A 24858-nucleotide genomic window follows, 5' to 3' on the forward strand; every position below is an offset into this window, starting at 1 on the left:
ACAATCTAGCAATGTAAACAGTAGAGTTAAACACCTTGACACTAAATAGGAGGTTTATGTCTGCTAGGATTTAGAAAAAAATACATAAATGCAGAGAATAACAAACATGGTGGAGACCCATGGCAGTGGGTGTGATTCTGGTGAAGATTTTTACAACTAGTTTGGATTCTGTGACAGTAAATCCTGTGACATGTGACATTTAATGAACACTAATACAAATTAAATATTTTTATGTTAAAAACATTTTAGACATAATTCTGCAGTCAATTTGCAAGATGATGCTGAAGTTAGAGCTTGTGTGCCACACTGATGCCACGAGGGCTCAATGCTATTGCTGGTATAGTTTCAGTGGCATTTAATACAAGAAACATTCTTAACAATATCCAAAAATATTATAATAGTCAGTGTTTTTGCTGTTGCTCAGTGTTTTTTACACTGCTGCTCTTAAAAACCAAATAACAAGATCTTTTCTCATTTACAATTTCCCAGCCATGTTCCATAACATATGAGTTAGTGATATGTTAGTGATCTAAAAGATAGTTTCACAATGGTGCTGGCAGCATAGATGGATGAACTTTGGAAGCTGATCTGAATAGAGAGGTGAGCAATTGTTCTGTATTCATACAAATTATATTAATCATTTTTGTCATTTTACATAGAATTGGGATTTATGATCCTATTGATCCTACAAATCTACTGTATTTTCATCATTTCATTAGTAGTCAAATACAGGATTAATTACTTTGACTGTCAATCATAACTCCAAATCCCCAAATTCTCCAACATTCAAACCCACTCAGATTCTCACATGTAGCTCATGTACTTTGAATAGCTTCTATAAAAGCCCTAGTTTCATTCTTTGCAAATTTTGTTTGCTCTTTTGCCAAGATTAATGACGTATTTGTTTGCTCTCTCTAACCCTTCATTCTATGTATGTCCTTTGCTTTCTGTTATCTCATCTCATGTTTTTGGCTTACACACGATGAATCAGAGTTTATATATATATATATATATATATATATATATATATATATATATATATATATATATATATATATATATATAAACACACACACACACACACATATATATATATATGTATATTTTTCCCCTTAGCAGACTTCCACATTCTATCCTCTGTTGCCATGTGATTTTGTTTTGATTTGTGTCCGATGTCCTTAGGGCCTGGCATTTTGGATGCTTACCATTTTGCCCTGTTTGCCTTTTATATAAATAAGGTTCTTACACTGCTTTCATCCACTTCCGATACATGACAATGGGATGTTTTACCTTGTGTTCACTATTTGGCTTATTTAACCTGGTATATTTTTAGTATTAAGCACTTAAATGGATTTTTACCTGCCTGCATCTCTGCCCCTCTCACTATCTGTCCTAATGGTTACAATTTATAGCCCCGATAAACAAGACTGGAAGATGAGTGTGTTATGTGTAAAGGTAATGTTTTACATTACCTTTAGTCTCTTATCTACATTCCACTGTGGCAACAGCATAACCCTTTATATTACCAGAAGACATCAACAAATCCAGATGTTGACTCTCTCTTAAATCTCTTAACATTACTATAACATGTGACAGTTAACTTTTTCTAGTATTGTGATGCTTGATGCTGTATTGTCAGATCATAGAGTTGCTTGCAATAGCTCTCAGTTGTCCTCAACTGCATCAATATGCTTCTAAATGCATCCTCTCTACATTAGAACCAAGTTACAACCATGCTTTAAGATTTTTAGAGATGTACTTAATCATTCACTTATAATGCTAACTGGCTGGAAGCATTTCCTTTAACTTGGAACGGATTTCAAAACCACATGAGTAAAAAGAACATCATAGGCACTGATCAGCATAGCAACACTCGCAGGTGTGTGTTAACAACCTAATGGAATGTCTGTATCCACAAGCCCAACATAAACCATGCATAAACACTGCTAGCAAGCTTTTTGTACTGTTGGAGTGGAGATTTAAGGCATCTGCATATCATCATCACAGTACAATGTCCCTTTATTCCATGATATCTGTCTCGAAGGGTACTAGGTGGTAGTAAGACAGGTTGGTGACATATGCCTCTGTGTCATCATCACTGAGGTCCTGCTCTGAAGACTGACACTCTTTCCCATCCTCGTCATACCTGCATGGGTAAAAATATTCTAATCAAAATCAAGGTAGCAAAGTGTAGGCAATTTGGATTTGCATGTATAAAATGATTTACTGCATGCCACATAGACACTGTATAATAAACCAATAAAATAAAGCAGTAACAATATTGTACTTGAAAGTACAACAAATACCAGACCAACACCTGTTCATTAACATTGTGTACTCCTAAAGCCAAATATTCTAAACTCCAGACTCCAGAGTGTATTACAAATTTATCCAGACTTCTAATTATACTTATAGAGCAGTACATATTCAAGAATATTTCTATGTACAGTGTTTTTCTGATTTATTTCTATTTTTGCATACTATTTGCCAAAATCTACTCCAAATAAATAAAAATTATTTTTGGTGTTATCAGAAGTGGTCAGCCTACTACAATTCCCCCAAGAACAAATTGATTGCCTGTCCATGAACCGGATAAGAACCCAGATAAATATCTAAGGAACAGCAGACTTTACTTACTTTAATGCCTGCACCATGATCAATGTCATATTAATGAAAATAGAGTGTTCTAGCGAGGAGTGTTTTTCAAAAGTTTTTGGATTAGCCACTGTGCTTTTGGGAGATGTTTTTTTTATTTTTTTATATATATACTGCCTGTCAGAGATCCACCCTTTCACCAAGCACAGCATGCCAGCTCATGGAGTGCGAGCTTGTTTGTAGTGCTAGCAGGTAATCACATTCCATTTTCTGTTGCTATGTGCTTTTTGGTCTGATTAAGGCTATGTTCAATATGAACGTACTCAATCATTCACTTATAATTGCAGCTTACTAGCTGAAAGCATTTACTTTAAATTCAAAAAGGAAGTCAAAACCATGAAATTCTGAGATTATTTCAAGATATTATCTAAGTAGGTACTCTGTGGTAGTAAAAAAAAAATATTTAATTGTCATATCTAGGACGACAAAAGAACACAATTAAGGGTAAAGAACCTTACTCAGAGACACAGCAGTGGCAGCTTGATATATACTCATGACTAATGAGAAGTTGTGTGGAACATCAGTCTGACTCTGCACTGACTGACTGCATGCATGCTGAAACAGTGAATAGAAGATTCTTTCTCTTTACTGTAACTTAAACAGTGTCTCAAACAGACCCAGGAAAGGAAATGTTATTTAAGAACTGTCAGATATACTTTTTATGGACAAGATAGTCAATTAGATAGACAATTCTTAAATAAAACCAAAAGGCCTAATACAACATTTACATGTGGCCAGCATTTCCTTCACTGGGTCTCAGAAAAAAACTCAGGAGTGACACAGCATGAAACTGTACCTTTAAAACTACAGACATGAAACTGTTTGAGATACACGAAAGAGGAAGAATCTTCTATTTACTGTTTCAACATGCATGCAGTTAGTGCAGAGTCAGACTGATGTTCCGGGTAATTCTAAAATAAACCATTGTGGCCAGACTATAGTCTCCATTTATTTTGCTCTCCTGTAAAAAAATAACAGTTTGAATCTGCCAGTAAGACAGTAAGATGGACTTGAACCTATTTCTCGCTTAAACCTATTAAAACACTGACAATTTTTACATGATAAACTAGAAAAGACAAATCTTGAATGGTACATACATTACCAGTCAAAAGTCAGGACACACCTTCTCCTTTAGTGGTATTTCTTTATTTTTATTGTTTTTAACACTGTATATTAATACTGAATACATCCAAACTATGAAAAAGTATTTATAGAATTGATCACAGCTTGGCAAGCTCATGACATTCTTTCATCAGATTCACAGTGTAGTCACCTGAAATGGTTTTCAATTCACAGATGTACCTTGTCAATAGTTCATTTGTGGCATATCTTGCCTTCTTAATGTGCTTTAGATCATCAGTTGTCTTATGCAAAGGAAAGGGTGGTTACAGACTCAATAGTCCTATTTGTGCTACTACAAATTATATGTGGCAAAAAACACTCAGTTAACTAAAGAGAAAGACAGTCCATCATTTAAGAAATTAAGGTCAGTCGATCTAAAAAATCTCAAATCCTGAGGCTCATTTGCCAAAACCAAAAAATGCTATGATGAAACATGCTCTCATCAGGAAAGGAAGACCAATAGTTTTCTCTTCAGATTAACATGAATGTTTCGACAAAGTTTAAGTGGCAAACATAATTTAATGTCCACTATTCAGAAAAGACTGTGTGGGTCAGGCCTTTACTGTCAAATTATAACAATGGAATGATTACTTTGGAAGAACAACAAGCAGACGAAACTTGATTGAGCCAAGAAACACAAGGAATGTATTTTAATCAGGAAAAATTTCCTTTGGTCTAATTAGTTAAAATTTCCTCACTGTGAAGCATGGAGGAGGAGGTGTGAGGCTGTGAGGGTGCTTCGACACTGTTGGTGATTTAGTGAGGCCACACTTAACCAGCATGACTACCACAACAATTTACAGCGACAAGCCATTCTATCTGGTTTGCACATAGTGAGACCATCAATTGCTGTCCAACAGAACAATGACCCCAAACACATCTCTAGGTTATGTAAGAGCTATTTGTATAAGAAGGAGAGTTATGGAGTGTTCAGATGACCTGACCTCCACAATCACCTGGCCTCCACAATCAATATTTTCTGGAATTTTGCATATAACGATAATCAGACAATAATGCAGTGGTGGGGGAGGGCAGGGAGGCAGGGGGGAGTGGTGGCTCCAGCGGTTAAGGCGCTGGGTTGCCGATCGGAAGGTCTGGGGTTCAAGCCCCGGTATCGCCAAGCTGCCACTCTTGGGCCCTTGAGCAAGGCCCTTAACCCTCTATGCTCCGGGGGTCCCTTACGAGGGAAATATCAAGGTCCGTGACGTCGGAGTGGCGTGGGGCCGCCTTCCCGTGGGCTCACCACCTGCAGGAGGGACCGTATGGGACGGTGCTGTGAGGATTGGGCAGCAGTCGAAGGCGGGGGCCTGCTTAGACTGCTGCCCCCGTGACCCGAATTACGGATAAGCGGGAGAAAATGAATGAATGAATGAATGTAAATTTCTTAAATTGTACTAGCTTGTTTTTTTTTTCAGTTCCCTTAACGGCCAATGCAAAATGCTTCAGCTGAGACTCATTACATGGGTGTATAAATAGCTCTCGTTTTGTGCTGTTTTTTTGCTGCATTGATTCCCTAATGACTGTGTAGTTTCTCTGTGCAAGTTTGCTTTGCTGTTTGTTTGGTTTTAATTTCTCGTGCCCATGCACGTGCCTGAGTTTTGGTCCTTTTTGTTTTAGTTTTAAGTATTTATCTTTGGGTTTGTGTTCGGTGCCTTGTTCTTTCAATAAATATCATCGACTTTTCTCCAGCCCCTTGTTTGTCTCCGCATACGGATTCACACACACTCCAGTGGCAGTTTGCACAGCACGCACTTCCGGGTTTGAGCTGCACGCCTGCTAAAGGAACGCTGAAGTGCAAACAACAAGCAAAATGAAAAAAAAAATGTATGTATTCAATGCCACAAAAAAGAGGTATTATTTTTACATGTTTCTTTGCTCACATTAAATTCTGTCCAACACTACACTCTGCATGCACACGAACTACACAGCATGAAGTGAATTCATGAACACTTCATGCACCATTTTGATTGGTCAAGATTGACCATCAAGATTGTTAAAAACACAATTAAAGGTGACTACCTCATGAGGCTGTCTAAGAGAATGCCAAGAATGTACAAAGCTGCTATCAAAGCAAAAGGTGGATACTGTAAAGAATTGAAAATATAAAACTTGGTTATTCTTGGTTATTTATTACATAATTCCATACATGTTCTTTCATACTTTGAATGTCTTTAGAAATAATGTACAATGTTAATAATAGAAATAAAGAAAAAACCCTGAAAAAGAAGGTGTGTTCCAACATTTGACTGTTACAGTAAATATCTGGTCCAAGCTTGAATGTTTGGGTATTTGGTTTAGCAAAGAATAATAGGACACTTGCGAATGATGTGCTGAGTCAGCAGAGGATGGTCGATTCTTATCCTGAGGAACATTTTCATCAATTACAATGGTCTCTGTGTTTGCCAGGCAGAACCCATTTGACCTCATAATCTCTGAGAAAAGACATGTAAAAAATTCTAAGGGGCAAAGCAATAAATAATTGCATCTTGTATATACATGTGTTCTTAAATTAAATTAAATCTGTAAATTTTTAAGCATTTATATCACAATACTACTCTAACAGCTAGATTTGTTTTATAACACGAATGTTAACATTTAAACAGGCTTCTATACCTGATATTTTAATGGGGCTCTGGAAGCATGGCTGTATCTTGTGGATGTTGTCATTCCTCAGAACCTGATCTAGTGCTGAACGTTCAAAAAAAGTTAAGACGACCTCTGACCTGGAAAACTGAGAAAATACATGCATTAGGATGGGTTAAAGGCATTCTTACATGTCATATAATGGAAGTTAAGACAGATGTAGCTGCAGATAAAAGCGTATTTATAAGCAAAAAAGACAGACATCCATAACATGGGTTAAAGTCAAGAGCCTACAAAAGATCAGGCAACTGATGGTAACACCACCCCATCTGTCTCTGGAGTTCTCTTCACAAAAAGCTGCCACATTAGCCTCTACATAGAGGCTATACAGAGGATACATTGGCCTTTAGCTGAATTTGCTTCCCCTTCATTTCTAGATTTCTTTTTTTACTTGGAAATGAAAAGTTCTGAGCATCTGGTTTCGGGGTGCGCACTTTTTGGGTTCGCGGTGTACGCTTCTGAGTCGGCAGCCATCTTGCCGTTTTTCCCACGCCACCAGTATTTAGTCAAGTCAAGTCAAGAAGCTTTTATTGTCATTTCAACCATATATAGCTGACGCATTACACAGTGAAATGAAACAACGTTCCTCCTGAACCCTGGTGCTCAATATAACAACAGTCACAGAGAACAGAAAAACAAAGGGCTAAGGACTAGTAAGTGTAGCACACCGGCTCTTCGTGTCCCTAAGATTATTCTTGCCACACTGCCTGCTCTGGTTCTTGTTCCTGTCCTGCCTGCTTGTTTCTGCCCTATTACTGGTTTGGACTTTTGACTTGTTTTTGGCTTGTGTTTTTGCTCTGCCTTTAACGTTCTGTTTGCCGTGCCTGATTTTTGGACCGTTTTGGATTAATCTCTACCTTAGTTTGCCTGTGTTTTGACCCTGGACTGTTTATTGGACTGTTTTTTCACCTTTGCCTCACTGGTCTGTCAGTCGGCTCTAACCCTGGAACTGTTTTTGCAATTTGTTTTTCTCCGCTTGCTACTTTTATTAAAGACTGCTTAATTAGACCCCAGTTTGGTCCTGCATTTGGGTCCTTCCAGTCACACACCCTGACAGTATAATCTGGCCCTGGCCCTGCCCGTGTTTCCGACAGGAACACCTATATTAATATTCCAACAAACACTGCTACAATGCTAGGTTGTCTTATTGTCATGACAATCATAAAACAGCCCACGTGTAGGCTCAGTCTGTGATAAATGTGATTTCATTCATTTTGCCTGTGGCATGATATTTTGAGCTGGTTTGAGATTTCTGTAGTGTCTACTCTCCTGAGATTGTCATGCACAAGTCGTTAGAGTTGTCATTCAGGATGGGGAAATAAAAAATAAATATGCAGTTCTGCAGATAGACATGGCATTATGATAAGAGAGGTAAATGGCTCTACTCAGTATGGGTATGTTGTTCCTAATAAATTGCTCTTTTAGTGTATATTTTCTACCATATGATGTTTTTCATAATTTCATTAATGGTTGTTAATTAGCATTGATGATTCATCTATGCAATAGCTCTTAAGTTCAGGGTTTTTTCTCTGCTATTTTTTTTTTATATAACTAATATCTGGTGCTTACCTTCCAAGGCATATTGATGGCATTCTTTAGCAGCCTCTCTACCTCTTCCAGCCTGACCTCAATGTTTTTTGCTTCTTTAATCTTTATGAGACCTAGAAACACACACAACACAACATTAGCCCGATGCAAAAAAAAAACAAAAAAACAACCATATCAGACTAAGAAAGTAAATGTATCATCTTAATGGGTTTGCATTAAATAAATATATCCCAAATTGTTTATGACACCCAGTAACAACATTAATCATGTTGTGGAAGCATGGGGTAGGCTAGCATCACAGGAGATGTTATGCTTGCTACCTCTAATGTGGACATTGTCGCTATGGACATTGTCTCAAAGCAGCTTTACACAGATAAAAGCGGTAATAAATTTATATAAATGAATGTGAAAGTTTATTACCTATAAGTTAGTTCCTTATAATTATTTATGCCTGATGATCAAGCCAGTAGCGACTGTGGCAAGGAAAAACTCCCTGAGATGGTATGAGGAAGAAACCTTGAAGGAACCAGACTCGAAAGGGAACCTATCCTTATATGGGGCACTAATTATCCATACCTTGCAGTTTCGTTGTTTAGGTGTGTATTAATAGATGCAAAAATACAATACCCAGACATAAAGTTAACTGGTTGGCCACAACCCTAAACAGCACCATCAGCACTTCCACTTGCTGGCATTTGGTGAGCTTGGTTCATATGCCAGCTCAAAGACACCAGCCTTTCCAAAGCTGGCTGCTGGCAAAGGAGAGAGCAGCCCAACCCAACCTGTGGAATTGTGTTAAATTGTAAGGTAGCTGTAAAAAGCTATAAAGTGAGAATGTTTTCAAATTTTGTACAAAGTTAAGGATTTTGTAAGATCAGAGTCAGATGTATGATTAACCAATAATAACGAACATCAATTTGTTGGTTGAAAAACACAGTCATTAACTGAATCAGACACAGCTGTTTAGGAGGCTTAAAACCGGATGAGGAACAGCAAACTGTGCTACTAAGGTGAGGTCATGGAAGACAGTTACATGTCACAGCTCCTATACAATGGCCATAACACAGCAACAAGACACAAGGTAGTTTTAGTGCATCGGCAAGGTAGAAATGTCAAAGCAGACTGGGGTTTTCAAGATTTTCAAGTTTCAAACTATTTTAAGGAAAGCACAAAGAAACAGGCAACTCGGAGGACTGAACATGCAGTGGTTGGCCAAGAAAGCTTAATGCAGCAGATGCCATCAGCAATGGTGCATCCATTTATTAATCTGGAGAAGTCTGGTCAGAAGTGATCTTTATGAGAAAATTGCAGCCAAAAAGCCATAAATCCAGATGGAAGCAAGGCAAGCAACTGAAATGTGCACAAAACATTGGAACGAGGGTGAACTAATAAGTCAATATCCTAAATATTTGGAGGTAGAAAAAAATTGTTTGCTGACAGGCTGGAAAGCAGTAATATAATGAGTGTCTACAGCCAACTGTGAAGCGTGGTGGAGAATCCTTGCAAGTTTGGAGATGCATTTTTGCAAAAGGATATGGAGATTTGGTCTGGATTAATGGTTTCCTCAATGCTGAGAAATACAGGCAGATAGAGTACTTATCCATCATGCAATCAGAGAAGCATCTGGTTGTCCCAAAATGTATTTTGCAACAGGCAGTGAACACAAACATACAGCCAATGTCATTAAAAGCTATCTTTAGCATAGAGAAGAACAAGGAGTCCTGAAAGTAATAGTTTTGGCCCCTACAAGGTATTGACATCAAGCCTGTCTGGGATTACATAAAGATCCAGAAGGTTTTGAGGCAGACAACATCCACAGAATATCTGTGGTAAGTTATCCAAGATGTTTGGAAAAACCTACCTGCCAAGTTCCATCTAAAACTGTGTAACTAGAAGAACTGACGGTTTAGCTGACAGTTTTGCAAAGGGTTCACACTAAATATTTAAAATTTTAAATATTTTTATTTGGATTCTGTTTATTTACTTTCCATTTTCTATTTTCTAACACATAGCATTCTTACTTTATCAACATAATAAAAAAAAAAATTTGATTAAAACACATTCCAGAGACATACCGTATTTTTCGGTCTATAAGCCGCTACTTTTTTCCCACATTTTGAACCCCGCGGCTTAAACAACGAAGCGGCTAATTTATGAATTTTCCTGGGTTTTTCCCGGTTTCACAAACCTCAAGCCAAAGAACTGAGCCCCATAAAATTAGACCAATGAAATTTCCAAACGGAAACGAAAAAACGCACCTCACCTGTGTATTGAGCTGCACGACATCGGGAGAAAAAACTTCCATCGGGTGATTTTTAAACGCACGACGATGCCAAAAGATAAACTCCTGAGAGAAATAGTTGTGAAAGGAAGGAGGAAGACAGTGAACAATGACTTACTTGGTCGGCTACTGTTTAGATACAAGCCGTTGTAACGCGTTGAGTCAGGGTGAGGGGATAGCTCGTTTCTGGCATGCTATTCCCAAAATACCGCTATGCTCCTAAAGGAAGCGCAACATATTTCACCCGTTACACCGTGTGTAACGTGTCTTTCGTTAAAGCCTGTGTAAAGTACATTAGTGTAGACAGGTGCGGCTTATTTATGTTAAAAAAATAATAAATTTGTAAAATTCAGTCAGTGCGGCTTATATATGGGTGCGCTTTATAGTCCCGAAATTACGGTATATCACTAACATACCATGTCTATATGGCAACTAAAAAACAGGAAAAATATTAACAAAGGAAGCAAAGATTCACATTTTCTATAAAAGCAATATGTCACAAAACAGTATGTTCATATTAGCCTCTCCCACGCAGTCAAAAGTTCATTCTTCCCATGTAGACGACAACAACAAAAATGATCAGAAAGCTGGTGTCTGACCAAATAGTCTCCTCGCCACTAAGCTGTGTCATAGCAACTGGGAAAACTCTGGTGGAACAACTATTTATTTGTGCTAAACTTAGCTAATGACATCAGTCCCTAGTGACAAAAAAGGATTAGCTCTTATCACTGCTGGATCTTAGGATTTTTACATTCTTAACTCATATATATTTTCATATCTTCATATTTCATATAACATGCATGACCTCATTCAGAATCAGATAAAAAACAAACATATATTGCAATAATTTGAACTCATATATATTTCCATATCTTCATATATCATATAACATGCATGACCTCATTCAGAATAAAAAAACAAACATATATTGCAATAATTTGCAAAGTTACGTTACATAGTATGGAAATGGTACTTAAATAATATTATTACTTGTGTAAATGTTGTCAGGGTTCCCCTGGTGGTCTAGTGGTTAGGATGCGGCGCTCTCACCGCTGCGACCCGGGTTTGATCCCCGGTCAGGGAACCAACCCCAGCCACTTTCGGTGCTGGTCCCAAGCCCGGATAAATGGGGGAGGGTTGCGTTAGGAAGGGCATCGGCATAAAAACATGTGCCAACTCAAACATGCGGAGGATCCGCTGTGGTGACCCCTAATGGGAGAAGCCGAAAGAAAGTTTATATTGACTAGTGACAACTAGTCAATATTAAGCTTTTAATTAAATGCATAATTTCTAGAATCTTTTAAATTATTTTTAAGATAATATATAATTTTAGAAATATTTTATGGTTTTACATTTCTGTCTTTAATGGCCAAAACATGTTTTTTCCTTCTGATTTGGTGTCATGTAATATAGGTACGGGAGGAAACATCCCACAAAACTGCGGCATAAATTGTGGATCATGACTATGCCAATACTCTAGTCAATGTTATATTAATTTTAAATGGATAGTTCAGTTTTTGTTTTTTTGTTTTTTTTAAGTGGGGTTGAATGAGGTACTTATGCCCGGTCAGTGTTACCTACAGTAGACTGTCCTCGGTACTCTCCCTGTTTGGAGAAGTAGAAAGATACACTGATAAAATTAAACACACTCCCTAAATTCCATCAGCATGTGGACTTTGCAACGAGAGGGGAAAACATGCTTGATGTTGTTTACATAAACTTTCCGGGTGCATACAGGGTGAAGCCCTTCCCCCACCTCGGCTACTCAGACCACATCTCTGTATTGCCAATGCCAGTATACAAACCACTGGTCAGGTGTTCAAAACCAGTAAAGCAGGTAAAAACCTATGATCTTCAGGACTGATTTGAATATACTGACTGGGACATATTCAGGGTGGCCGAAACCAACGGTGACTGCATCATGTCTGATTCACCACTGTACATGTCTTCAGTGACCAGCTACTTAAGCAAAAACCTTGGATAACTGTGAAGGTGCATGCACTTCTGAAAACCCAAGACTCCACTTTCAGGACAGGTGACAAGGTAGCCCTGAGAACAGCAATTGTCAAACTGTCCCAGGCCATTAAAGAGGCAAAGCACAGAGAATTCACAGCCACTTCATGGACAACGGCACATGTGGATCGATTATTACTATTATTATTACTATTATTTTATCTATATAAAACCCTAATTCAGGGTATTCATGTATAAAGGTATAGTTTAAAAAATGCAAAAGACAGTAAAAAAAGACAGTCAGTTTAACTACAAATTCACTTATGCTGGGTTGTTTCTTTCTGTAAATTTCTGTAAAACAAAACCAGCATTTAAGTATGAAAGCTGAAGCAACTTGTGTCAACCAACATTTGAATTGTATTTTGCAGATGACAAGATGACAACCATACAATTTTGACACCATTGTTTTCTTTTTCTTACTTCCATGCAATACAAGCTCAACTTTGAATAACTTGCAGGTTTTACAGTTTTACAGCATTTTAATATAAAATGCTCCCATGCCTTGGATGACTTGGGGGACACAGTTTTTCCTGCTGCTGGATGACTTGTACTCCCCGCCATTTCACAAGCGGCTGTGTTATCTTGCTGTTATGCTAACCCGTAACTTAAGCAGGCCAACTAATCGGTAACGGCATTCGTTGACATATTTACCTGTCTGTGATAATGGCTCCCTTCCAGATGCATTGAACTTTTACTATCGATTTGTATCACAGAACAAAATGACACCTTCCATGACCAGAAGCTCTCCACAGATGATTTGAGGAAAGCTCTAAGCAGAGTCAACCCACGGAACGCTGCGGGACCAGACAACATTTCTCATCAACAATAATGACCATTCAGCATTCAGAGATAAAGTGTAAAAGTCTGATCCGAAGCCAACAACCTGCCAATGAATGTGAATAAACAAAATAGATGGGTTTTAACTTCAAGTGATCAATCCCCAATGAATATCAATGGGTCCTCTGTAAAGATGTTCAAGAACAACGAATTCTTTGCTGGTCACCTGGCGGAGAAAACCTTACCTGGTCCCTCAACACCAGCTCCATAACAAAGAAAGTCAAGCAGCATTTCAGCTACTTTAAAAAGTTGATGAAGGCACAGCACCCATCTTCAAAACATTTTACAGTGGGACCATCATTGTGAACAGCTGCATCACTGCCTGGTTTTATAGTGAGGATTACTAAGAAGATTATTGTGGTCACTCTTTCCTCCATCATGGACATTTACACAACACGTTGCATCCAAATAGCTAACAGTATTGTGGCTGATCACACACAACCCTCACACCTACTCTTTACTCTCCAGATGTTTGAAAAAAGATACCAAACTCAATACAAAGGGACTGTTCTGACACACACAAACACAAACACACACACACACACACACACACACACACACACACACACACACACACACACACACACACACACACAAATAAACAAACTTATTAACTGTTTGCAAAAAATTTATTATTATTATTTTTTCTTTAGTGTGGATAGACCCCTTGTGCATGTCTAGACAATGGGACTCAATGAAAGTCAGTTCAACAATAGAAGTCAGTCTGTCAGTCAGTGAGCGGAAATGCCTCTTTAAGGCTGACCCTCCAGGCTGTCTAACAAAAAAACACAGTGTTTAAAGATGACTGCACAGTAAAGTATATGTTTATTCTCCTTGCGACAAATTCAAATAGATCTCATCTATCTGGGCATTAATTGCTCAACAAGCAGTAAACAATAAATTTTTTTAAACTGACTTTGTTACTAGTGCTCTCGACACAGGTCACCTCAGTGACTATTTAACAAGTTTTACCCCTTTGTAAGTAAAGAAAATCATTTTATTTATTAATTTTTTTACTATTAAGGCCATAACATAAACATTCTACCTGTTTTGGGGTCCCCACAGTATGTTTAACATTGAATTTATTTAATGTCAAACTCCACAGTAATGGTTAAAGGCTCATATCAAATTAGTTTTTTTTATACATGTTTTTTTTCATAGTTTTATTGTAGACAGTGTTTTATTATCAATCAACAACATTTTTTAATTCTGCACCAATGTTATTGTGGAGCTGTGGATTCTTTGCACAAAAGGGGGCCAACACCAATCTTCTTTTCCATCACGCTGTTCACAAACAGGTAAACACAGTCATAATACTCTATACACAGAAACCCAATAATGTCTTGAATAATCCAATCCAACCAATTTGCAGAAATTAAATAATTACTTTAATTATATTTATTAAAAATATCTGATAAGAGGAACTCCATTGTACTCTGAGAAAGGGTCCTGAACACAGGTCACAAAAATATAATGTGATGAGTATAAAGTAAGGATAAAGGGTTAGCATTACTATTTTTTCATAAAAACAACTATTCCTTTAAAATGCAATATACCGCATACATCCCAGAGGATCCCTTACATTAGCGTTTGGGTCATATATCACTGCAAATTTTGAAAGGATGTCAAGTCAAGACTTCAAGTCAAGAAGCTTTTATTGTAATTTCAACCATATATAGCTGACGCAGTACACAGTGAAATGAGACGACGTTTCTCCAGAATCCTGGTGCTACATAAAAACAACATAGAGCTAAATCACACAACATAGAGCCACATAACAGAACACAATGCTAATGACTAAAGTAAGTTTTCCTAGCCACATAAAGTGCACCAGACAATACAAGACAGTGTGGGACAGATACACAAAACACATAATAGAGATGACCAGTAAACCTACTGTATATGTGTCAGGGATCCACCAGCCACACCTCCACCTATCACTCCAAGCAGCTCTCCCACATACTAATCAGCTACACCTGGCCCTTATCAGTTTGCACTCTATTTAAACCCCGTTCTCCCACCAGTCCTTTGTCCGTTCTACAGCTTAGGCTTAAAAACACTGTCGGACTATCCTTACACTCTGTTTCTGGTACTTATTGGTTATAGGACTGGTTATAGGTGTGTTTTGTTTGCTCATAGTTTTCACCAGGATTGTTGAACCTGGAGTTTCGTTGTTGTTTTCTTCCGTTTTCTGCCTTGCTCTATATTTCTTCCATTAAAAACCTTTGTGGATTGCACCTTGGTTTTCCAGCACGTTCTTTCGCCTGACAATATGCTATACAGTAAAATATGCAAAAGATAACTATAAACAAGAGTAAATTTGTAAACATAAACACAATGTTGTGCAAAAACAGCAAGAGCAGCAATCGAGAAGTGCAAAACAACATGTAAACTGTATAAGATAATTATAATATAATATGGGTGGTGTTGAAGACATAAGTGTGTATGAATTAAAATGAGTATGAGTGTGGGTTTAAGTTCAGGTTGTAACAGTTCAGTAACACACAGTTGTATGAGTGTGTGTGTGTGAGTTTGGTACAATTCAGTTATATGTGTTGGGGAGCCTGATGGCTTGAGGGATAAAACTGTTGCACAGCCGAGACAGTGCAGTTTCCAAACAAGGCAGGGATGTAGGCTATACTTAGCATGAACAATTAAAATATTCATGACTACACATTGTCCATCATAACTGTCCCATTTGTACATAGAATCTAAATGGTCCATTTGTAAACTGCACACTTGTAAATAACATCTGAACATTTATTTAACAACACTTTTACTCTGTATATATTGCATTATTTAACTGTCTGGTTTACTATTCTGTTACACTATGTCTGTACTTCTCCTGCACTGGAAGCTCCTGACACCAAATCAAATTCCTTGTGTGTGTGAGCATTCTTGGTAATAAAGCTATTTCTGATTCTGATTCTGATGCAGCTGCTCAGGATGCTCTCGAGGGTCCCTCTGTAGAACATGGTTAGGATGGGGGAAAAAAATGAGCTTTCCTTAGCCTTCTCAGGAAGTAGAGGCGCTGCTGAGCTTTCTTGCTGATGAAGCTGAAGTTGAGTGACCAGGTGAATTCCCTGCCAGATGAACATCGAAATATTTGGTGCTCTTGATGACCTCCACAGATGTTCCAGTGATAATCAGCGGAGAATGGTCACTCTCTGCTCTCCTTAAGTCAACAACCAGCTTTTTGGGTTTCTCAATGTTTAGAGACAGGTTGTTGGCTCTACACCAGGCTGTTAGCTGTTGCACCTCCCAGTCAGTCAGTCAGTCAGTCAGTCAGTCTGCACCTCCCAGTCAATCTGGTCCCTTTTAACATTTAAGGGAGTTTTTCCTTGCCACAGTTGCCATGGCTTGCTCATCATGTCCGTTGTGAAAAGCGCTATAGAAATAAACTTTACTTGAGCTCCTCTATGTATGTTGACTCACTGTTCTTGCTGATGACACCCACCACAGTCATGTCATCTGTGAACTTGATGGTGTGGATCGAGCTGTGCATTGTTACACAGTTAGCAGAGTGAACAGCGGTGGGCTGAGCACTTAGCCCTAAAGGGCCCCAGCGCTTAGTGTGGTGGTGCTGGAGATGCTGTTCCCGATCTGGAATGACTGAGGTCTTCCAGTCAGGAAGTCATATGTGTCCTTATTGTCCAGGTGGGCGAGGACCAGATTAAGGGTTTGTGACGATGGCATTGTACGTAGAACAGTTTGGACGATATGCAAGCTGCATCGTGTCCAGTTAGGGTGGTATCTGGGTCTTGATGTGCCTCATGACAAGACTCTTAAAGCACTTCATTACCATGGGTGTGTGTGTGTGTGACGAGATGATAGTCATTGAGGCAGGAGACCGTAGAATTCTTTGGCATGGGACGATGGTCTTTGTCTGGAGGCAAGTTGGAACAACGGCACTGCTCAGGGAGAGGTTGAATATGTCAGGGAAGACATCCGCTATCTGTTTTGCACATTCCCTGAGCACTCTGCCAGAACGCTGTCTGGCCAGCGGACTTCCTTGGGTTAACTCTGTATAGAGTTTTGCTCACATCAGCTGTGGTTAGAGCACCTGGTTGTTGGGAAGAGGGGTGGTCTTCCTTGCCACCATGTTGTTCTGCACCACAAACTGGGTATAGAAGTCATTCAGTGCATCTGGGAGGGAGGCGTTACTGTCACAAGCAGGTGAAGTCTCGTAGTTCGTGATCACCTGGATGCCTCGTCAAATGCGCCGGGTGTCTCCGCTGTCCTGGAAGTGGCCGTGGATTCTCTTGGCGTATGATGGCTTGGGACAGTTTGGCCCTTGCTGTTCTTAAGGCCGTCTTGTCCTCTGCTCTGAAGGCGGAGTCTCTAGACTTTAGCAGCACACGCACCTATGCGGTCATCCACGGTTCTGGTTGGAGAGTGTAGTGATGGTCTATGAGGTAGTCACATCATCAACGCACTTGCTGATGTAGCTGGTCACTGATGATATGTACTCCTCCAAGTTGATGAAATTGCCGTTGGTTGCAGCCTCCCTAAACATGTCCAAGTCAGTGTACTCAAAACAGCCCAGAAGTGCATAGGTGGCTCCTACTGGCCAGGTTTTCACCTGTTTCAGAACCGGTTTAGAGCGTCTGTATGCTGGAATTAGCATAACAGGGATGTGGTCACAATAAGCTCTGGGGATGTTTGTGTAAACAACATCTAGCGTGTTCGCCCCTCCCTTTGCAAAGTCCACATTCTGATGGAAATTAGGAAGCAGTGATTTGAGATTTGCATAAAATCTCTGACAATAATAAACAGTCCATTGCGGTGAGCATTCTGCAGGTTGCTAATAGCCCCATAGAGTACACAAAATGCCTCCTTAGCATTAGCGCTGGGGGGAATGCCAATGAAACAGTTTTGGTTCCCATTTAGATGCATTTAACAGCTCTTACGCTCAACTCACAGAACATGATAGCGAGGAAAACCATGCCTCCTTCCAATGACCAGAAGTTCTCCACAGCTGATGTGAGTAAAGCTCTAAGCAGAGTCAACTCACAGAAAGCTGCAGGACCAAACAACTTTTCTAATCAACAACAATTCAATCCTTTTTACGTGCAGAAAATCCCACAGGAAAATATTGAGTGGCGTACCGCAAGTTTGTTTAATCTCCACCTCGCACTTTAAGTTCATTTAGTTTTTTAAAATTATTATTATTAACCTTGAAAACATACACAACAATGCCAGTGGTATAGAAAATAAACTATGGCTACTTACTCCGTACCGGAAATAGATTTGTTTTGGCATGGATGAAAAGCTAAAGAATTCATAGCGTTAGCATTAGCTGCTAACCAGGAACACATCTGTATTACCTAAATGCGGTCTAGCAAAAATAATCTATTTAATTTAATTCAACAAATTCCATTTGTTTAATTTGATTTAATCAATTTAATTTGTGCCAATTCAATTGATTACTCAATTTAATCAATATAATAAAAAAGTGTAATAATTAATTTGATTTATTCTATTTTTGTATTAAATATTTGAAAATATTATTTCATATATTATTTAAACAAGCAGGCATTTTATTAAAAAAAATGTTTTAATGTAAACTGTTAATGTTCACAAATGTTTATAATAATGAACTGCGTTAATAAAAAAATGACAAGCAATTTTATATTTTGCATTTCTTCCCCTAACTGTACCAAAATTGTACTGAACTGTGACTTAAATACTGAGGTAGGTACAGAACTGTGAATTTTGTGTACTGTTACACCCCTATTTGACACACTTATGACTTGTGCTCCAGTTGATAAAAACAAACAAAGTCATAGCCCACAATTCTGGGATTATACGTTACAATTATAAACTGTACAAAGGATGGCAAATTACTAATGTAAAGATGAAAACAGGCATTAAACAGTCCAGCTGGGACATTTTGTGTTTTCTGACAGGATTTCCTATGGAAATGCTGATTTCCTGTATCCATGTCCTGTAGAATGTGCTTTTGTTGCATACACATGCACAACACAGTACTAGAATGTACAGGGTTTTCAGTTAATAGTGATTCATTTATAACTCAGTGTATGGAACATCTTTGTAACAGAAGTAATCTGATTGCTATTTCAAAATAACACCCTAAAAAGATAAATATAAAAATACAGGTTACTAAACAAGCAACTACACAGTTGCTGCAGATAGGGTATATGGTTAAGCAAAAACAGGAAACAGTAGATGCAAGCTTAAATTAAACAAGCAATCCAGGCTCAAAAAGCCAAACAATAAATTAAGTGTCAGCAGAGATGGAAAGTAATGGGATGGGAAATACTTTGTTACTGTACTTTTTTTTTTTTTTTTTTTAGATTTTACTTTACATTTTTTACAAAAATATGTGTAATTCTACCTCTTACATTTTTAAACCAGGCTACTTTACTTTGTTTACTTTGTTTTTACTTTTGTTACTTTAGTTTTAATCTATTTGGTGACACAATCTATATTTTTTCTTCTCATCGCATGCCATTTTCAGTCCATCAACATATTTCTTGTCATTGCACTGCTTTTTCATTCTAACAATGTTGTATCATTCCCTGGCTATCAAGCACCACAGACGTAGTCTAGCCTACCAAGCTAACAACGAGCAAGGCAGGAGGCAACAGGAAGTAAGGCTAAAGAGAATGAGACAGTCAGTGATGTAAACATGACTGAGAACAGAGACTTTCCTGATCACCTGATCATTATTATCTTTTCTCTGCTTGTGTTCTATATTGTGATTGTTCAGCCTCGATTCATTAATTAGATAACACATTTTTTTATTATTTTGTATTAATATATTAATATGATATGAGGTCCAGTTACCAAGTCAAGAGACAAGAAACTTTTTATTGTCATTTCCGCCATAAATATCTGACGCAGTAAACAGTGAAATGAAACAACGTTCCTTAAGAACCCTGATAGAACAACGTAAAACACAATCACAGAAACAGAAAAGAAAAACACAGGGCCAAGGACTAGTAAGTGTCCTCGCCACATAAAGTGCATGTGTGACACCAGAATGACACTAAAACAGATACTAGTAATGGCTACTGTTTACTTAAGTATATGTCAGAGCCCAAACTTCTTTACTTTAACTTGAGTGTAAAAGTGTAGCCAGTCTTTTAAAACATGAGTATCAGTACTTCTATTTGAGTGAAGTATGTGTGTACTTTTGCCATCCCTGATTGTCAGCACATTAAATAAGAGTTGGCTATCAAGCTATTTCTGAATAACCATTTAGTGTTACAATAGAATTACAGAAATGTACATTGGAAATACAGAAATTTATTTATTTGAAAATTATAGGAAGAATTTATATAATTATTTCACACTGTAGTATTTATGTAATAGAAAATGGTAAAAAAATATTTAATGATTTAGACATTTAAATTCATAAAGAACCCAGTAAACTGATGTTGAACACTGAAACAATAATGCCAGTCTGGAGTTAATACGAGAAGTTCATTTACTAATTTTCAGTAACTGATTTATACTGGTCAACACCAGTATAAAGCTACCCTGGGCACAAAGCAGGACTACAAATTGGAAGGAACACAAGGCACCTTGCAAACACATCAACATCAATTCATTCGCTGAACATACAGTAGGTTTGGACCGAACTTGAGACCTTTGAGCTGTAAAGCAGCAATACTACCTGGTTAAAAAAATAATTTGTATAATTATAAGTTATTTACAATTTAATTACAGAGAACTTTGTTTGCCTTTTCAGCAAAAACAGACTACAATGAATGAAACTTGCCACATTTGAACTTAAAATGTAAAGATGGACAGTGACTTACAGTCCTTCATAGACAGTCAAAATAAATTCTCTGGTAAGTTTGTTAGAAGGCTAGGCCACAAATATTTTATTAGTTGACAAACTTCCTAACAAACTCTCCACAGAATTTATGGTGTTAGCTTACTAGTAATAAATCTAATTAATACAGTTTACTTTCTTATTACATTGATCAAATTGAGTAAATTGGCACAAATTAAATTGATTAAATTAAATTAAATTGAATATTTGTTAGAACCCATTTGGGTAATACAGATTAACAAATGTTTCTTCATTCCTTTCAGGCTTGATTTATTCACTCCCTAGATATGTGGAATTGTCAGGATTTTCTTCTTTTAAAAGAATTTCTTAAAGCTGTACATAACATGCTAAAGTATCGCTAGACTGTTGTAAAAACGAAAGTGGCACATACAGTGAGAATCTACTTACAGAAAACTTCACCACATCAAAAATATTGCTTCATAATATTTAACAATTATCAAATATACAAGTAATTTTAATGCATCGCAAAATTTATTGTGACAAATCCATTTGCACAAACACAAACCCTAAACTGTGTTTACTGTTTCTTTGTCTTCTGTTGCCCTTTTTTTGCAATAAATGTTGCACGCATGCACTTTATTTATGTTATGCCCTAGTAAGTTTTGTGTAGTTTCATGTTACTCTTTGTTGTCTTATGCTACACCTTGGTCCAGTTGGAACGTTGATTCGTTTAACAAATGTACTGCATGGTATACGGTTGGAATGACAATAAAAAGCCTACTTAAGTTGACTACTTGACATTAATTTATGTGTTACAGTTTTGATATATGAAAACCCAGCCATTACGGGGTTTGCACAAGGCAGTGCACTTTCAGTGTCGGTCCCAAGCCCGGATAAATGGGGAGGGTTGTGTTAGGAAGGGCATCCAGCGCCCTTACATGTGCCAAATCAAATATGCGGATCACAAATCTGCTGTGGCGACCCCTAATGGGAGAAGCCGAAAGAAAGTTTAGTTTTGATCTATGAAACCTTTTTTCCAGGGTTTACAGATAATCTCTCATATTATTTGAAGAAATAGGTTCAAATGATTTTACCAACCAATCTACAACGTGTCAGTGTAACCAATAATGGAGCTGGAAGATAATACATGTAGCACTCATAAATGTATAATACTTTGCCATTGACATCTCAGTCTACTGGTTTGTGTCTATAAAATATATTTTTTAAAGATGTTTTAAAGCAATAAGCAGTAATACCACAAATGTAGTAGTTAGTATAAATTAGTTATATGTTACTACACCGCTATACAGCTAGTCATCCCCGTGTATTAGTAATTAGACCAATTCAATCTTGTTCCAGAAGAAGGACAAAATGTCTGTTACATCACTAATCACAATACACATTTCAAAAGACACTTAAAAATACCGCTATACGTGCTGACAGTAGTAATTTAATAAACCGTCCCTATTCTGTCATTTACCGAGTGCACACACGTCTTTTCACCACCAGGCGCTCATCAACGTTTGTATAAATGTAGCTATGCGTGTTACTTAGACACGTGACACGCACTCTTTCTTATTATTATTGTTATATAATTATGTAAAATTTTTAGGCATTTCTATGTAACTATAATATACAAAACTATGACAGTCGATGTTTCTTAATTTACAATAACGATCTAAAATATAAGACGCTGATATCGTACTTATATCTCTATTTATTGGACAGTTCATTATGATATTTTGGGTGGAGTGGATGCAATGACAAAAATGAAGAAATCTGTCCTAATTTAAAGCAGACAATCTAAATTGCAATATGTAGAAATAAATCTTTGGCAATCCTTTAATGCAATATACTACGTTATTATACCTCAACTCGTGTCATTTATATCGTAAGAAACGTTTTTTCTTTTGACAGGATTGATTAGTTGGTGCACATAAAGTTTATACCGACCTTCTATTAAAGACGACTTAGACAAATCTCGTCTGTCTTCCGGGAAACATTCCAAGAGTCTTTTAAAAAGTCGTCCTAAATCCGCATAACTTCGGTGGAGGTACAAGACGCTTCTATCCGACCACTCGGTCCGTATATCAAAGAACTCCTCTTCTTCACCCCGCGGGTTTATGATCAGCTTGCGGATGCCGTTAACCCAGCAGTCTTTCACAAACATGTTGACCAGGGAGGTTCCCTCAAACACTGCCGATGCCATTCCATAAAGTTCGCAACTCTCTAAACGGCACGTTATTTTGAAGCTACGAGACCAAATATGGTCGACTCAAAACAAGGAAAGTTTGACGCGACGAAGTCTTGACCATTGAAACGACAAGGCGAGACCGATGACATCTGAGCAAAGCCTCCTGACGCAGATCGAAACGTGGCAGGATGATATGACATGTCACACTCACAAGGCAATGTGATTGTGACACTTGCGAACGAAAGTCTATACCAGCACCTAAAAAAGTTTTTCAAGCGTGTGTGCTTGTGGACCGTTATGTCACCCGGTCGCGTCCTAATACACCGACTATTCTCTCCCTTCAGTGCACTATGCGAGCCCAGACCCCTGGCTATAGGAGGTGCCATATGCTGCTTCGAGTCTACATTTGGTTGATCAGGTCTAGGGACACAATTTGACACTTGTAAAAATTTCTCCCCTTCCTCTTTCCCCGTTTAGTTCTATGTGAGGAATGTGACAGGCCCCGAACAGGAGGGCGTCGCCAATGCGGAATCTTAAAACACCCATACACATCCGGTACAAAATTAGCCCACATTTTGTGTGTTCCGGTTTATTACATTATATCACTAACAGGTCATAACTTAATTTTAACTATTCGGAATGCTTTGTTTATTACCATTATGCATTGTACATTTACTGGTCAAAACTGATTTACAGCTATTTTAACTTGAAATGCATTTTTTTTATCATATTATTATATAATTGATCTATAGTTTGAACTTTTTTGACTAATCCCGTTTATATTGTTAGTAGCTAGTTTTCATCTGCAAGTAATTTCTTACTTGTACATTTAACTACATTTAAAAAACGCATTCCCCGTTTCTTCTAGGAGAGTTAACGCTTGAATACAAGTTGAACAAGGCTTCATAGCACTGAATCGAAGCGTCCCTGATGAGCTGCTAAACTCTTCTCCTTGCCCTTGTCTTTCAAGCAGGATTACTACAATTCTCATTAAAGTTGTATCCAAAAAAATAAATACATCGCGCACAAATAGCTGCGGATTTAAAGACACCGGCCCCTGGTTTCTCTTCTGTAAAAAGTTGGCCAACCCTCTAAAACCTTGCAAATTATCCCCGGAAGGTGGCAGCAGATTAGATAAATTTTAAGAGCCCTTGACTACATCTAATTAATTTCTTGACTACACTCAAATGCTTTTAGAGTAAAAAGGGACGATTTCAAATAAGCTAGAAACTAGAAACGTGAATACTGTTTCATCGAGCAAAATGCATGTGTCTCACATGCCAAGAGCCTGTTGCAGCAATTAAGTAAATGCATAAAAAAAAAACAAATCACAGGGAATTCTGAAAAGAAAAAAAAGAAAAGAAAAGGAAAGGAATACATGCAGAGGATGAAAGGGCAGGTAAAAAGTATGATTGTAAATGTACGAACTGTGGGAAAGTGGAGCTGAACTAAGCATTGGTTCCTATTATTCTATTTCTATTTCAAATTTAGTCAAGTCAGCTATGTTTTATACTCCTGCATCAATAAAAACAATAATCAACTATTGATTAATTTTTAACCCAGCCATTAGGGTTGCACAAGCCAGTGCACTCTTAGTGCCAAACCCAAGCCTGGATAAATGGGGAGGGTTGCGTTAGGAAGGGCATCCAGCTTAAAACATGTGCCAAATCAAATGTGCGGATCACGAATAGGAAATTCATACCGGATCGGTCGAGGCCTGGGTTACCCATGACTGCCACAGGTATTGTTTGCCAACAGGGTACCGGTGAAAATTTGGGCTACTGTTGGCCGAAGAAGGAG

The 24858-nt window shown here is 37.9% G+C and overlaps 1 protein-coding gene across 3 annotated transcripts; it reads right to left on the reverse strand.

The window, feature by feature from the left end:
* Positions 1-1103: 1103 nt before the first annotated feature.
* On the reverse strand, positions 1104-23545 carry pxdc1b (PX domain containing 1b). Of its 3 annotated transcripts, none has more exons than XM_083530054.1 (5): positions 22818-23542; positions 7990-8081; positions 6391-6508; positions 6098-6209; positions 1104-2146 (listed from the first exon to the last, which is right to left on the reverse strand). In XM_083530054.1, the coding sequence occupies exons 1-5, from the start codon at positions 23071-23073 to the stop codon at positions 2020-2022; spliced, it is 705 nt and encodes a 234-aa protein (XP_083386180.1). In that variant the 5' UTR covers positions 23074-23542; the 3' UTR covers positions 1104-2019. The 3 variants fall into 3 exon arrangements, with proteins under 3 accessions (XP_083386180.1, XP_083386181.1, XP_083386179.1); XM_083530055.1 differs by having other exon boundaries at positions 6094-6209; positions 22818-23540; XM_083530053.1 differs by lacking the exon at positions 1104-2146 and having other exon boundaries at positions 5183-6209; positions 22818-23545.
* Positions 23546-24858: the final 1313 nt, after the last annotated feature.

The sequence above is a fragment of the Silurus aristotelis genome (genome assembly GCF_946808225.1).
Source record: "Silurus aristotelis genome assembly, chromosome: 25".
Taxonomy (NCBI): Eukaryota; Metazoa; Chordata; class Actinopteri; order Siluriformes; family Siluridae; genus Silurus; species Silurus aristotelis.